Here is a 14,472-nt window from a genome sequence, read left to right on the forward strand (position 1 = left end):
AGGCAGAGATTCAGCTACCACCGAATAGCAGTCCAGCCGAAGCCTGTCACTCGACTATCAGCTTTCTGATTCTCCCCCTCAAGCCTCCTCAACGCCTGGGCTAGCTACTTCAAGTCTCATATCCAGCATCTCCATCCTTCTTATCAACCTCCTCAATTCCTCAGACCTTGCACTTAAAGCTGCTTCTAGTGGTTTCAGCTGTTTACTTCCGTAAGTGGAGGGAGCTGGGCTCGATGGCGGCTCTTTACGTGTGCTTCTGGCTTCGGACAGCACCTTTTTGACAGCTGCTAATTGCTCATTCAGCTAGGAAGCGAAATGTTAGTTTATCAATTCACTGGGGAGACAATTGAAAGCTCAGCAACTCACGATCTGCGCACGTGTAGCCAGGCCTTTCCCCCTCACTACACCTCCACCTCTCACTCTCATCCTCAACCTCTCTAACTCTTCGAACCATTTCCTCTCCACCTCTCCTACTTGGGGCTTATATTCAGCGGTCATGCTGCTTAAAACTCCGTCTAATTGGTCCGAAAGATCGTCTTGCTTCCTCAACATCTCTTCGGCTCGGGAGAGCGTCCGACTTTGTCTGAGTTGCTGTATATCCTCCTGACACTCTCGCAGGAGTTTGATTTGTCGTTGTAATTCTTGTATTTGAAGATCCAGACGATTCTCAACCGTTTCAGACGCATTTCGGACTGCCTCGGTGCGCTTCTGAACCTGCGAGGAGATCTCACCCAAGACACGCAGATGCTCTGGGCTGATGCTTGACACGGGCTTGTTGTAGTCCGGTATGCGTTGCTTGAGAACAGCAAAGGGATTGTAGGGAGGATCAGGCCGACGTATCGAGGCTACAAGCCGGTCAGGATCGAATGGTTTCGCGACAAGTAGGGATTGAGAATCCGGCTCCTTCGTCTGCTTTGAGGTTGGACTTTCTGCAAGTGAAGCAGATGTCGGCGGAATCACTGCTGAATCCGCTATACGCAAGTCCATTTCGACGAACGCCAATTGCCCTGACGAAGCCATAGCGATGAGCCCGTAGCCGAGAGTGATGTTGCAGAAGTCGACTATTCCCACGATAGGCTTCGTGGGAGAGCTACAAACCTAGTCAGCGAATGCTACAACCGCGGTCTCAGATCCGACCTACCTAGCGGACTCGACGAGCCTAACGACATCACTACTTGGGAGTTCATTACCCCATGTTTCCTTCTGTAGCTCGTCCAGCCATGGCCGAACACTGATAGCGTCTACACCGAAGGCATGTTGTACGTAAAAGACATCGCTGTAAAGAGGATCACGCTTAAAACTCAAGGATGGGACCTCGGAGGAGTCTACGTGCGGGAATGGCAGAAGAATTGACTCGATGATAGGGACGACTGGCACGGATGAGATAGTATCCTGATTGGCACATCAGCGGTGCACTCCAAATGAGACCGCGACTACATACCCTCGAGCTAACCCATCGCGGTTCTGGCTTTTCGACCTCAAGGCCAACATCTACTCTACCGCCAGACCAGCCGATGGCGATGACAGTCTCTTTGTCCTTTGACTGCTCCCTATCTTCATATGTTGCAGCTACTTCTGCGACAAACAGATCAGAAGCCATCTGATCCTCGTCGTCATTATCGTCAAAATTTCCGACCTCGTGGGGTCCAGGATTGAATACCGCTGGGCCTTGCCGAAGTAAAGCTCGATGTGGTCCCGGCGCTGGTCCACCCGACTGAGTCAGGTGGGGTGGATGGACTTTGACGATTCCTTCTCGAGGGGCTGTGGATCGCGACAACGAGGGCGACTGTTCTCCCATACCTCTGGTAGATCTGCTCAGTCTACTTGTTCTCCTCGAAGGTGTTTCCGAGACTTCCACTTGGTTCCTCTTCGTTCGAGCTTCTTCGGCAAGCTTGACCTGTTTGACGAGCGATCCGACCCACTGAGCTTGAAACGTAGCTCTTCCTAAGCCTGCTTCTCCCGCACCGAAGGCGTCTTTAGCTTCAGTCTCCGTGCGAGCCAGTCGGACATCGGTAAATGCTTTCAGACCTTGTAGGTACTGCACCGGCATCTCGGTATGTAATGGCAAGATGGGTCCCATAGTGTAAAGGTCCCCATTTGCGATGAGGACATAGACCATTAGCGGTCCGAAGTCGACGGTACCCGTCGAGAAGGCGAATGAGGAGGCATAACGGGACAACGGGTCGACAGCCGTGAATTTCGAGGAGGACGCAGGTCTCTCGGGGAGGAAATGGAAAGTCTGTACAGCATCATGAGGTTGCAGGACGTCATATTCGCTAAATTTCGGGTGAGTTATGAATGCAGTACACAGATGCAGGACGACCGAACTCACCGCAGCTTGCCGTTCGCTGTAAGAACCCACAGAGAGTTTCCCCCTTCGCCCCAAGGATGCCACGACACTTGAGTGATCACGTCGTTTGAAGATGGGGAGAAATGGTATTCATCGATTGGAATCGATCTAGAGATCTTGGCTCAGCACATTTCTCGAGACGAAAGCAATATGCGCTTACCTGCACTCTAGATCCCCTCCTGTCGTTCCGAAATAGCTACTCTTTGGCAATACCAATACCACGATCTGGTGATGTCCCACCACAGCTAGCAGTCGTCCAGTCGAGTTCGGTATGATGTGATGAATCGTGAAAGTCAAATTCGGTGATTTCAGAGTCTGCTCTCGGAAGGCAGATCAGTAGGAAGATATTGACATCACAGGCCACCAGGCCACCACACCCACCTTGTATGATCCGACACAGCCATCCTTTACTTCCCAGCCCTCAGACGAGCTAAGTGTCATGATCCTAACCTCCTTGTCCATCGCAACGAGCAGCTCTTTGTCTCGCATGGCCATACGAGAGGTCCTCTTCCCAATTGCAGGGTCGGAAGGTCTGTCGACAAGCTCCCATTCTTCGTCATTGGATGGTGTGGAGGAAGATGCAGAAACAGGAGGGATGAAGATGGAATGTGAGCGGAGTGTTGAAAGTGAGAATGGTATGGTCTGCACCATCTTCAAGGTACGTCCGAGCAAGCTACGTCCGAGCTGGCTGCGCCTGCCTTGCACGCTTCGCAAAGGAGGATGTGACGTGAGATGCAATTCAGTTTAGGAAGGTTGACAGAAAAGAAATGGTGGACGTGTATTCCCAAGATTGACTTCCCAAAAGATCATTCACTGTTGAAACCAGGTTTAATTCCGTCTTCGTCGATATTTCAGACCTCCACAGTTGATGAACAACAACGGTTCCATATCGAGATGACAACGATCTAGATCCTTTGCGTAGCGCCACTCGCCAGCAAACATCCTCGTCAGACTACTGTGGTCCCGAAAGGAGAGAGTACTGTGACAACGACAGTGTAGTTGGACCCTCGAAGGTCCTGACGACGCGATGACTGCAGCCATTGGGGGTCAGCCGCACGTTCACGAATTCGAGAATGGAGAAGATCCTCACGGCCTCAACTCGTTGTCAAAGTTCACGCTGTTCGAGACAAAAAGGTAACTATCGCCCGGATCTTCGTGCTTATCTGCCGTTCGGCTGATATCTACGCAGTCGTTTCTATATAACAGCTTCTACGGCCGATACTCACCGCGTACTGAAGATCGATCGCACGGATCCAACGGTCCTGAATGTGGTCGAAGACTCGACAGTGTACGACAGCTCGGAGCTGGATTTGCTACTTCGTATGGTGCAAGATGGGAACAAGAGTCAAGGCGGCCTCGAGAAAGTCCTCGAGTTCCAGTATGTCTTGTCACATATCGCACAATGCAGGACTGGACCGACTGACATCGCGCTTTCACAGTGGTATTGTCGGCTTTGTCAAGTTCACGGCAGGTTGGTATTTGATCTTGATCACGAAACGGTCCGTGGTCGGATTACTAGGCGGACATTACAGTGCGTGTTAGCGACGGAATCGACAATACAGGTACAACTTGATTAGCTGATCTTCCATCACAGTCTATCACTGCGATGAGACTACTGTGAGCTCTTTGTCTTATGTGCTCATCACGCATGGGGCTGAGACGGATGACCCTACTAGCTCTTGACCATCGCGAGCAAGTCTGAGCGTACTACGCAAGAAACCAAGTGAGTCATTTCGTTTTGGTCGGTGGTAAGATGCTGATCGCACCATCTAGGATGCTCAACACCTTTCAACAAGTCGACCTGTCAAAGAACTTCTACTTCTCGTATGTCCATTCATTGTCTTTCTCTTCCACTGTATACTGAATGTGTATTTCAATGAAGGTACTCTTATGACATCACGAACACACTGCAGACCAATCTCACAGTGACCGACCACAATCGACGTTGGAACACAAGGTTCATGTGGAATCATCATCTCCTTTCTCCTGCGTTCGACCTCGAGGAACCAAAGGGACGGAGCAGATGGGTCTTACCGCTCATTCATGGATTTGTCGACCAAGCCAGTGAGCTATTCTGCTGTACGACACGGCGTACGAGACGGATCAGCTGACAGATGACCAGAAATCAACGTCTTTACGCGTACAGTGTATCTCACGTTGATTGCGAGGAGGTCAAGGCACTACGCGGGTGCACGATTCCTCACCAGAGGAGCTAACGAGCATGTTCGTCTATTCCAACGCTTCCGACGAATTGAGTGAAACTGACACAATGATCAACTTTGTGAATAGGGCCATGTTGCGAACGAGGTGGAAACCGAGCAAATGTTCGTGCATACCGTCGGAGAGGCCGCCGGACATTGAGCTGATCCGACAAGCGTAGCGTTTCGGAGCCGCTCGCCACCCCTTTCGGTCGTGGAGATTCACCGCCATCGGACCATCCTATCTCGGACTTTGGTGCGGGCTACGGAGGTTACACAAGCTTCGTGCAGTATCGAGGCAGTATCCCCGTCATGTGGCATCAGGAATCGAATCAGATGACACCAAGACCTCCTATTGAGAGTGAGTTGGTGCCTTCCCTTCGACTGAGCTTGAGTAGCCAGGAGACTTACGTTCTTCATTTCGTAGTCACGATAAAGGACCCATTCTATACTCCTGCCGCCAAACACTTCGACGACCTCTTGGGTCGTTATGGTGCTCCGATCTTTATTCTCAATCTGATCAAGAGCAGGGAGACAGTACCAAGAGAGAGCAAGTTGTTGTTCGAGTATGGTCAATGCGTAGAGTATTTGAACCAATTCTTGCCCGAGGGTAAGAAGATGAGGTACATAGCGTGGGATATGGCGCAGGCTGCCAAAAGGTGAGCTGGGGCAAGAGTGACTGAGAGAAGTGCAGGACGCTGATACACCACGAACGATAGTGGACATCAAGATGTCATGGGCGTTCTGGAGGACGTGTGCGAAGAGAGTCTTCAGGCGACGAATTTCTTCCATGGCGGTCCGGCGCGGAACGAAGTAGGGTAAGTCACAAACTTTGCCATTCATCTGAGAAACATGACCAATTTTAATGATCACGATCGTATAGGATCGGACCTCATCGTGATCGCCCTTTACTACAACATGGTGTACTTCGTGTAAACTGTGTCGATTGTCTAGACAGAACGAATGCCGCACAATTCGCCATCGCCAAACGAGCCTTTGGTCATCAGCTCTATGCTCTTGGACTAATTGGCTCTCCACACTTACCGTTCTCATGCGATGCCGTGGACGTCTTGACTGAGATGTATCATGATCATGGAGACAGTAAGCTCAGCTGACTCCTCAGCGGTGCGCTGAACGAAGCTGACGGGTGACCGGTCGTATAGCCCTGGCCTGGCAATACACTGGAAGTGCACTGGTGAACAGAGTGGATACATACCGGCGAGTGAAGGCAGCTCAGTGGAGCAGTCACTCGCGAGATCTACTAGGTAAGCACAACGCACAGGTCAGAAGGATAGACCGTGCTGATAAGACCAACAGAGAACATTAGACGATTCTACAACAATTCGATGTTAGGTGAGCCGAGCACAAGCTGGTTCAGACAGGACAACAGCTGAAATATCTCTCCACTGTAGATGCGGACAAGCAATCAGCAATCAACCTCTTCGTCAGTCATACAATCTACTCCTCTTGTCCGCTTTGTAGGAGGCCCCGAAGCTGATGGAGTCTATCTAGCTCGGTGTACAACCTTCTGTGCCAAAGTATGACCTCGAGAGGCCTAACTACAAGCAATGGTTCATACCGTCGCATCTTGACGAGCCGAAAGCGGACGAGCTGGCTCCCATCAATCAGGTCTACAGGGAATACTATAAGCCCCATATATTGTCACAGTTTGGACGCTTGTACGCTTTGTGAGTGTGACGAGGTATCGCACGCTATACAGGGGAGTATTGATGCGCAAGTGACAGTACGATGAATTCGACGACTAGATTCCATGCGTAGGTCGCATTGTTGTCATAAAGTCAGAGATGCTGACAATCGAGAATAGTAAACCTAAAACCGAACTACTTGCAAGCCCATTTGAGTCTCGTGTTGCTACAGAAATGCCTTCGCCCACTACTCGCCATGCTCCGTGCGTGATACAAGTAGAACGAACTATGCTGTGTGCTGTCACTGACACTTCGCTGTCTTGCTTGCCTCAGCGATCGACGTAGCGCCCGCAGATGGGCTACGCCAATCGAGACACCGGGCTCACCCAGGCTTGTTTCCGCTAACTTATCAGCCACATCACCCGACACTGTCATCACCTCCAACACCAACAAATCTCAACTGCCACCACCATCGTATGATCCGACGCTCCACCATCCCCTTCAGACTATGGTCTCATCACTCCTCGATCCACCCGATCTAGACCAACGTATCAAAGATTACCAATGGTATACGCAATATCACGCATCGGTAGATACCGACCTGTCATTGACGACTCTGGGAGAAGAGAAGGACCTGCAATTGTATATGAGAATGGCGAGATTGGCCGAAGGTGAAAATGTGGATAGATATCTGGGATCGTCGACTTTGACTTCTTCGACACCTGCCCCTCCAGGAGGGACCGGAGAGAAAAGTAGTGTGGAGATGATGACCGATATGTCGATCTTGATTGGAGACAGAGAAAAGGGACGGAAGGAGGATCTGGGGAAGAATTTGACCTTGTATGAGAACTGGTTGAAGGGGAGTGTATGAGCGATTCCTGGATTTACATATTCGACTTCGACCTACCAGCAAGGATGTACGACTGGAGATGTTGTACTGCCAAGTTGTAATTCCATTCAATTCAATAGATGTAGCGCAATCTGTCTTCATTCGAGTATGCAGTATTTACTGTGTGCTCCACTCGAGCCCTAGATGTCAAACTCGAGCAGATAATTTCGAAGAGTAGAAAAGTCTATATCGCATGCAGTTTATTTCTACTCAACTTACAGGAATCAGACATATTTCTACAACCACTTGATGCCTCTACTTCGGAACGTTCACCTTTTTCATGACCGACTTGTAATGGACCAAGTTGTCGTAAACAAAGGAAGAGAGGGACACGCCTCTTCCGGACTGCTTCCATCCGTGCCAAGGAAGGGATGGGTCAAGCGCATCTGACTTGTTCAAGTAAACTGTACCGCATTCGAGCTCTTCGGCGAATTGATTGAAAACGTTGAGAGACGCTTGGTCGGTGGGGTTGGTCCAGACGGATGCAGTCTGATATGCGTTTCAGCGACACTCAAAGGGGACGGTATGCAGAAAAGCGATGCGACAGAAGGGGAGCAGTGATAGGAAGGATAGGTGTTCCGGGGAGCGCCCTGTGAAATGTGACAAAAGTATGCTCACCAAACCGTAGATCGAATCGTTCATCAGAGTCAAGGCCTCCTCATCGTTCTCAACCTTCATGATACCGACAGCGGGACCAAAAGTCTCCTCTGTCATGATTTCCATACCTGAATATGTCTGATAAGCATGCTATTGGAGGAGCATCCATCCAATAAGACTCACCGTGGTTCACGTCGATCAAGACGACAGGTCCAACGAGCGCTGTACCCTCTTTCGCCTCGGGGAAAGAAGACTCATCAAGCACAACCTTGGCTCCCGATGCGACTATTGGACACAGTCAGATTGAAGCATATCCTATGAAGGAAACCGACCCCACTCACCCGCATCGCTGACCTGCTTCCTGATCCTCGCGGCACTGGCTACGCTGACAACAGGACCAAGAGTAGTTTCTGGCTTCGAAGGGTCACCAAGCTTGTGTCGCTTAGCCTCCTCCACATACTCTTTGACGAACTCGTCGAATACAGATGAGTGAACGTAGATACGCTCTACGGCAGCACCTGTGTAGATAGTCAGCTGTACTTCCGCCTGCGAACGACAGACTGGTGGGCTTACAAGATTGACCAGAGTTGAAGGTAACACCTGCCAAGTTTGAGATCAGTGCTATTTCCCAGGCTCAGCTAGATTGTCCCATACCGTCGACTAATTGCTCTGCCGCCCATTTGACATTCACGTCCGCTCTCACATAGGCAGGATCATTTCCACCCAATTCCAACACAACAGCCTTGAAAGCCCTCCCCTTATTAGAAGCCTCCTGAACGGCTCGACCACCCGCGACACTTCCGGTGAAAGAAACGAAGTCGATCCTGGGATCGGGCACGAGCTGGCTTAGGGTCCTATCTTGACTGAGATGAGCGACTTGGATGACGTTGTTTGGCAGGCCGGCAGAAGTCCATGTGGAGATCCATCTCTCGGCGGGCGATGGTGTCTGAGGAGCTGGCTTGAGGATGACGGAGTTTCCTGCGATCAGAGCTGCAACGACGGCGTTGACCAGACATAGATGTGGGTAATTCCATGGAGATATGACACTGCGGGATGTGTTTCCGAAGGTCAATCAGACACCAACCGAGCTATTCTAAGGGACGAAACGTCACATACAGGACTACACCGAGGGGCTGCTTGGCGATGTACTTCTCTACACCCTCAACCTCAGGTTTAGGTTGAGGAAGAGGAGCCAAAGCCTCAGCGGCGATGTCGATCATATGTCCCGCTCGCCAGAGAGTACCTCTGATCTCTCCTCCGCAAGAGCCAATAGGTCTTCGTTTGATGTTAGCTCGTGAATGTCGTGAGTCTCCAGTGTCATATAGCTCACCTGCCCATCTGGATTGAGATGTCCTCAGAGGCAACATCTCCGATCTTCTCAAACTCGGCCTGTCAACGTGATTCCAGGATCAGCGTTGAAACATTCACCAACGTGGAGATGGGCCGCAAAGACACCATCACATACCAGCCATTTACGAGCAATAGCAATCCTCTCTTCGAGTGGAACCTTCTTCCAGCTCTTGTGCGCTTTGACACTCTCCGCGATGACGGTGTCGAGCTCCGACTCTGAGAGCAAAGGTCGAGTACAGACTGGTTTCTGCGTGTATGGCGAGACGGTGGTTTGTATGTTGACGTCGACCATTGTGTGTGCGAGTCGGAATGATATGGGATGAAAGCGAAGGATTGTCTAGAGAAGGGAGGATGAATGATCGATATCATGAGATAAAGTGGGAGACCGCAAGCTAACCGAGAAAGCGTCGACTTTAGCCGAACCACGGGGTCGAGAAGCGTCACGTGACTCGTCTGCACACGTGGATCGAGACATTCAGCTTTGAATTTTGTTTCATTTATCCCAAGTTATTTCCTCAATAGAGCGTACTCACTCGACGATTGATCAAAAGTTGAAACAAGAACATCAGACAGATATCTATCAATCTATCGAACAAGGAACGACCACGATGGCACCCGAATCTACACCCAAAAAGGAGAAGAAGGACAAGAAGCGAAAGTCCGAGGCTGCAGATCTCGCACCGGTCGCTCCTGAACCGATCGCACCCGCCGAGGGGACCGCTAGTGCGGAGGCTGTCGCGATGGAGGTGGACGGTGAGAAAGCCCTGAAGAAGCAGAAGAAGGAGAAGAAGGAGAAGAGGAAGAGCTTGGCTGGTGGTGAAGGTGGGGGTGAAGCGCCTGCTGAAACGGCGGATGAAAAGAAGGTGAGTCCCGTTGGATACATCCATAATGGTCCACGGGAAGAATATGTGGATTGATGGATGTTATTTGGCTAGCAGTCAGAATTCACAGTTCCTCTCGACGCAATCTCCCCTATAGCATCCCCTCTCGCCGGAAGGAAGCTCTCCAAGAAGCTCTTCAAGACCGTCAAGCGAGCGTCGAAGGCCCGTCAACTCAAACGAGGTGTCAAGGAGGTCGTCAAGGCTCTCAGAAAGGGGGAGAAGGGATTACTGTTACTTGCCAGTAACATCACCCCCGTGGACGTCATCAGTCATTTGCCCTTACTGGCCGAGGAGGCTGTCGGTGTCGAATATTGTTGGGTTCTGAGCAAGTGAGTGGCCATCGCAGCGTACCATCATGGAGCGATACAGGACCATGCTGATGTCATCATCTTTTGCTTGTAGGGAGGAGCTCGGTCAAGCAGCCGGTACAAAACGTGCTACCTCATGCGTTCTCATCTCGTGAGTTTCACACTCGAAGGATCACATTCGCTATCACGGGCAGCCAAATAAATGTGCTGACGTTTTGCTCTTATGCTCGAATTTCCTCCCACAAGATCTGCCCCCGCCAAACGACCCACACCCAAAGACGGTTCCGCCGCCAAAGCCGGTCCATCAGCGGAGGACCTCGCCGAGTTGAAGTCGAGTCTGGAGGAGGTTGTTGAGGAGGTGAAGAAGCTCGAAAGTCCCGCGGCGATAGCGTTCTAGAGGTCAAAGGCCTGTTTGCGTGGGGTGGGTGTCGGTGGCAGCTAGAGATGTCTGGGCAGTCTGGAGTGTATGTATCTCATCTTTTCTGGATGGGGCGGTGACTCGAGGCGCGGATGGGCATGCCTGAGGGTTCCAAGGCGGTAGTCAAGGGGGCTCCAACTCTTCACTAATTTACAGTCGTAATACGACGTCCGGGCTATCATTGCTCGGAGATCAGGATCACTGACCGGGAATGGAAATCGAACAGACCAGGAACCAATACCATGTCAGCTATGACACAAACGACATCCGACCAAGTGAGGGTCATGCCTTGCCGACAATGAACTTGTGCCAATGGACCCGAAGGAGCTGACTGCCAAAGCTAAATCTCAACCTCAACGTCATCACAAAAACTACCCGAGCTGACACATCCATCGACTTCCTTACACTTATAACACTATCTATTTTCCCCTCAATGAAGCGACGATAGGGCAGAGGTCAACCCCGTCGGTATCAGATACCCTCCTTCCTCGTACGAGGAATCGACAAATGACACCGATGCCGAAGGGCTTCCCGCGTTCGAACCGCGGTCATCGCATGTTGTTTCGTACAACCCCTTTTTTGGCATCGATGTCCGCCTCAAGCAGATCAAGCTCAAGCTGACATGCACGAAACCCCTTGACCCGTTTCAGGCAATTCGCCCCTTTACAACGGGTAGGCAAATAGGAAATATACCTCGTTTTGGGCTCTTTGCGAGGGCCGATCCTTCCCCTTGTCTGTGTACTTCTGGAAGCAACATTCACTCGATCGGACAGTGAGAAAGCGGACTGCCTGAGCGGGGAACTACTGCGTGCGTGGAAAAGAATAGGTCGCATCGGCTTCTCTTCCAAACAGGCAGATCAAATTTCAAACAGAAACTTCGATCGTACCTGAACCTGTCCAAGTATGATCTATGCTTCTGACCGTCACTCTTCGCATGTGCCTGATTCTTGTCGCTACATAATCATCTCTTTCATGCGGCCGAGATGCATGACACGATGAATGGGAACGAGATGAAGGCGATCTGCAGGCGAAATCCCCAAACCATGTCATCGAGTTGTGGAAAATCACGTCTAGAAGAAATTACAACAAGCATATACTATCTTGACAACAAAAATGCACCCCGCAGATCCTACTCGCAGTGTTCACCCACTGAAATTCCAGACCTTCATCACCCCATCTTCCCCCTCTCTAGCCCCACTGACCAGCCCCACTATCTTCTCTTCATCAAATGCCAAATGCTTGATCTCCCTTCTTCCTTCGCTGCAATCCGACAGAGGCAATGGTGGTCTCGGGAGAAAGAGTGTTCTTGCCGCCGAGGAAATTGCCTGTGGATGAGGTAGATTTCTCCCACTTCGTCGTTCGTCTTGTTCGTCAATTACATCGTCCTCATCGATGTTTTCGTCGAGTGCCGGCAATAATCCATCTGACCCGGGTCCAGGTCCAGCTGCACCTCTCCACACGCCTCCACCATTCCTGCGTCCCCCGCTCTTGACCTCAACATACCCCACCGTCCTCCCTAATCTACCCTCAGAGTAACCATTTGCCTCCTCGTCCAGCTCCCAGACCAACACGCGTCCGTCTCTACCTCCCGAGACACAACGACCTGCAGAAAGTGCCACTGACGTGACAGCTGCCGAGTGTGCCAAGAGGGTCTGCGAATGAACGATTGGCGTAGGCAATGTCGATATCCTTTCTGAACGTTCGGACTTTTCTTCCGCCTTATCTCGCAATGTGGGTGAAGGTGAAGAGGACGAAGACGAAGGTAGAGAGTAGACCTGGATCATGTTATCCTCTCCTGCTAGAACACACCACCTCCCATCACTTCCCACAGCAGAGGCTTTCCCTCTGACTCCCACTATCGGTTTTACATTTCTGGGCCAAGTCAATTCCCGATCTCCGGGAAAAAGCGATTCATCGCCTCTGCCGACATTCCAACAATCCCCTCGCCAGACCTTCTCAGATTCCAGATGAAAGGAAAGATCGATGCAGATTTCCTGCACAGCAACGGTCCATGACGCAGGGTATAGAGGTGTGCAGTAAGTCAGAGCTGCTTGAAAAGATTTCGGTATTTGAGTAGCTTCAGAGTGTCGGCTCGCTTCGCTGTCGTCGGTATTGGGGAATAAGGATAGAGCTGCAGGGTGAAAAGAGACGTCCGAATGCATGGTATGCAAATGTTCAGGCTTGGAAGGTTGACCGCTGCTTGACGGCGGAGAAGACACCGAGTACACGGAAAGGTGAAAGCTAAGGGTGCAGGTGAGGAGCACCGGGTGATATAACGAGGCTAAGACGACAGGATCGTCTTCCAGAGGCGTGTAAGTCGTCGCTCTTCGGCGTATTGATCTAGGTCGTGATTGTGGTGGGTATATCGATTCTCTCGTCCAGGTAATCCCTCCTTGTGTCGCAGAAGTCGATCCTGGTGCCATGTTATGCCTGACAGTAAGGATAACAAACCCTCCTGACTGGTAGAATACGGCCAGCCGCGCTGGAAGAGGCGCTTTGAGTGTCCCTCCTTCCCCTGATTCATCCTCCGGATACACGACGGATTGATCCGCACAGATGGCAGTGACGTTATCTGGTCGATGTGGCGATGACCATCCGGGAGGGGGTGGGATGAGACCGAGTGCTTTCGAGCCCGTAGGAATTGAACTGGAAGAATGCACTTGGACGAGTGGGGACGAGGGAGACGAGGTCATGATGAAAGATGGGAAGAGAGCGATATGCTGTTCGCTATATGGAGGTGGTGATGAATAATGGTGAGAATGGGAATGAGGAGTAGCCTGGATTGTGGCGGAAAGAGAAGGGGAAGGTGAGGGTGGGAGAGATATCGTGGATTGTGACAGGGCATTGCCGTTGGACCTATGTCAAGTCAGATTCAGCATGAATGACTCTTGTTGGCATATGAGCATGCGATGACATACCAATTCGTTCCCAGCCGTAACATCATCTTCCAATCAACCCCGTCATTCCTGACGCCATATCCCACTTCTATCGTCTCTCCCGCTGACATGGTGCCAGTGCCAGCATCTCGTGATACAAGCGGCGTAGCATGTCCGATACCCTCTTTACGTCGTCCGGGCCGATCAGCAGTGATACTTGCGTCGTGATCCAGCAATGACGATATGGAGGGTGAACGTTTCGGAGAAGGCGGTGGGAACGCTCGTGAGGGCAGGCGTGCGATGGCACGTAAAGGTCTACCCGGAGTCGAAGGCGTCGATGCCGTGTAGATCAGACGAGAGTGATGAGGATGAGGATATCGAGCTATGCGGGAGTCAACCCAAGTGAGTATTGTCAAGCTGTTTCCTTTGAAACCGTGACCTCACTCACACAGATACAGACGTTTCCAAAGCTAAATGAGAATAGATGATCATAATCGAGATGCGTTCAGCAAGACTGCCTCTTCAAACGTCGGCTATGGCAGACCAAGATCACGAAGATGAAGCTCACCTGAGGATCCACACTCATTTTCGCCCAATACCTGTTCACTCGCTGAACCATGGCCAAATCCGTCGGCGGCAGAAAGGAGAGGATACGAAGGAATATCTCTTGGAACGGGAAGAGATCCGCTATGACTTTCCCTCCTTCTCGAGCAGCTGTATCGCCATCTTGTCCAGTTGATTGGGGTTTGGGTATTGGCGAGAGAGAGCGTTGTCTCTTGGGCATCGTTACGATTTAAGAAGAGATAATGCTCGACTGTGTTGGAGCTGGGTCTGAATAGTTCATCACCTTGTCCATCCATCTATTGATGATCTCGAACCAACTGTACCTGCGCAATCAGTTGCCACTCATCTCACCTCCACATCGCGGTTCAGGGTCTCATAATTTGATTCCGCTCAGC

General features: G+C 51.0%; 5 protein-coding genes across 5 annotated transcripts; 2 read left to right on the forward strand and 3 right to left on the reverse strand.

Moving 5' to 3' along the window:
• Positions 1-78: 78 nt before the first annotated feature.
• IAR55_004857 (uncharacterized protein) lies at positions 79-3,001 on the reverse strand (the record flags this gene model as incomplete). The annotated part of the gene is made up of 7 exons (XM_066947952.1): positions 79-303; positions 367-1,090; positions 1,142-1,392; positions 1,442-2,276; positions 2,333-2,458; positions 2,511-2,665; positions 2,732-3,001. The coding sequence occupies 7 exons, from the start codon at positions 2,999-3,001 to the stop codon at positions 79-81; spliced, it is 2,586 nt and encodes an 861-aa protein (XP_066801411.1).
• A 376-nt stretch (positions 3,002-3,377) lies between these two features.
• IAR55_004858 (uncharacterized protein) lies at positions 3,378-7,065 on the forward strand (the record flags this gene model as incomplete). The annotated part of the gene is made up of 20 exons (XM_066947953.1): positions 3,378-3,484; positions 3,540-3,728; positions 3,790-3,881; positions 3,945-3,967; positions 4,027-4,073; positions 4,124-4,174; positions 4,233-4,414; positions 4,473-4,573; positions 4,640-4,674; positions 4,731-4,909; positions 4,976-5,207; positions 5,268-5,366; positions 5,432-5,649; positions 5,712-5,813; positions 5,866-5,901; positions 5,961-5,992; positions 6,061-6,236; positions 6,294-6,323; positions 6,374-6,457; positions 6,528-7,065. The coding sequence occupies 20 exons, from the start codon at positions 3,378-3,380 to the stop codon at positions 7,063-7,065; spliced, it is 2,553 nt and encodes an 850-aa protein (XP_066801412.1).
• Positions 7,066-7,338: 273 nt separating this feature from the next.
• On the reverse strand, positions 7,339-9,322 carry IAR55_004859 (uncharacterized protein; the record flags this gene model as incomplete). Its single annotated transcript, XM_066947954.1, has 9 exons — positions 7,339-7,572; positions 7,702-7,808; positions 7,864-7,965; positions 8,022-8,198; positions 8,254-8,280; positions 8,335-8,726; positions 8,797-8,955; positions 9,011-9,069; positions 9,146-9,322. The coding sequence occupies 9 exons, from the start codon at positions 9,320-9,322 to the stop codon at positions 7,339-7,341; spliced, it is 1,434 nt and encodes a 477-aa protein (XP_066801413.1).
• A 316-nt stretch (positions 9,323-9,638) lies between these two features.
• Positions 9,639-10,616, forward strand: IAR55_004860 (uncharacterized protein; the record flags this gene model as incomplete). The annotated part of the gene is made up of 4 exons (XM_066947955.1): positions 9,639-9,893; positions 9,969-10,240; positions 10,314-10,370; positions 10,466-10,616. The coding sequence occupies 4 exons, from the start codon at positions 9,639-9,641 to the stop codon at positions 10,614-10,616; spliced, it is 735 nt and encodes a 244-aa protein (XP_066801414.1).
• Positions 10,617-11,779: 1,163 nt separating this feature from the next.
• On the reverse strand, positions 11,780-14,297 carry IAR55_004861 (uncharacterized protein; the record flags this gene model as incomplete). The annotated part of the gene is made up of 4 exons (XM_066947956.1): positions 11,780-13,493; positions 13,556-13,895; positions 13,962-13,983; positions 14,082-14,297. The coding sequence occupies 4 exons, from the start codon at positions 14,295-14,297 to the stop codon at positions 11,780-11,782; spliced, it is 2,292 nt and encodes a 763-aa protein (XP_066801415.1).
• Between the last annotated feature and the right edge of the window lie 175 nt (positions 14,298-14,472).

Source organism: Kwoniella newhampshirensis, chromosome 9 (genome assembly GCF_039105145.1).
Source record: "Kwoniella newhampshirensis strain CBS 13917 chromosome 9, whole genome shotgun sequence".
Lineage (NCBI taxonomy): Eukaryota > Fungi > Basidiomycota > Tremellomycetes > Tremellales > Cryptococcaceae > Kwoniella > Kwoniella newhampshirensis.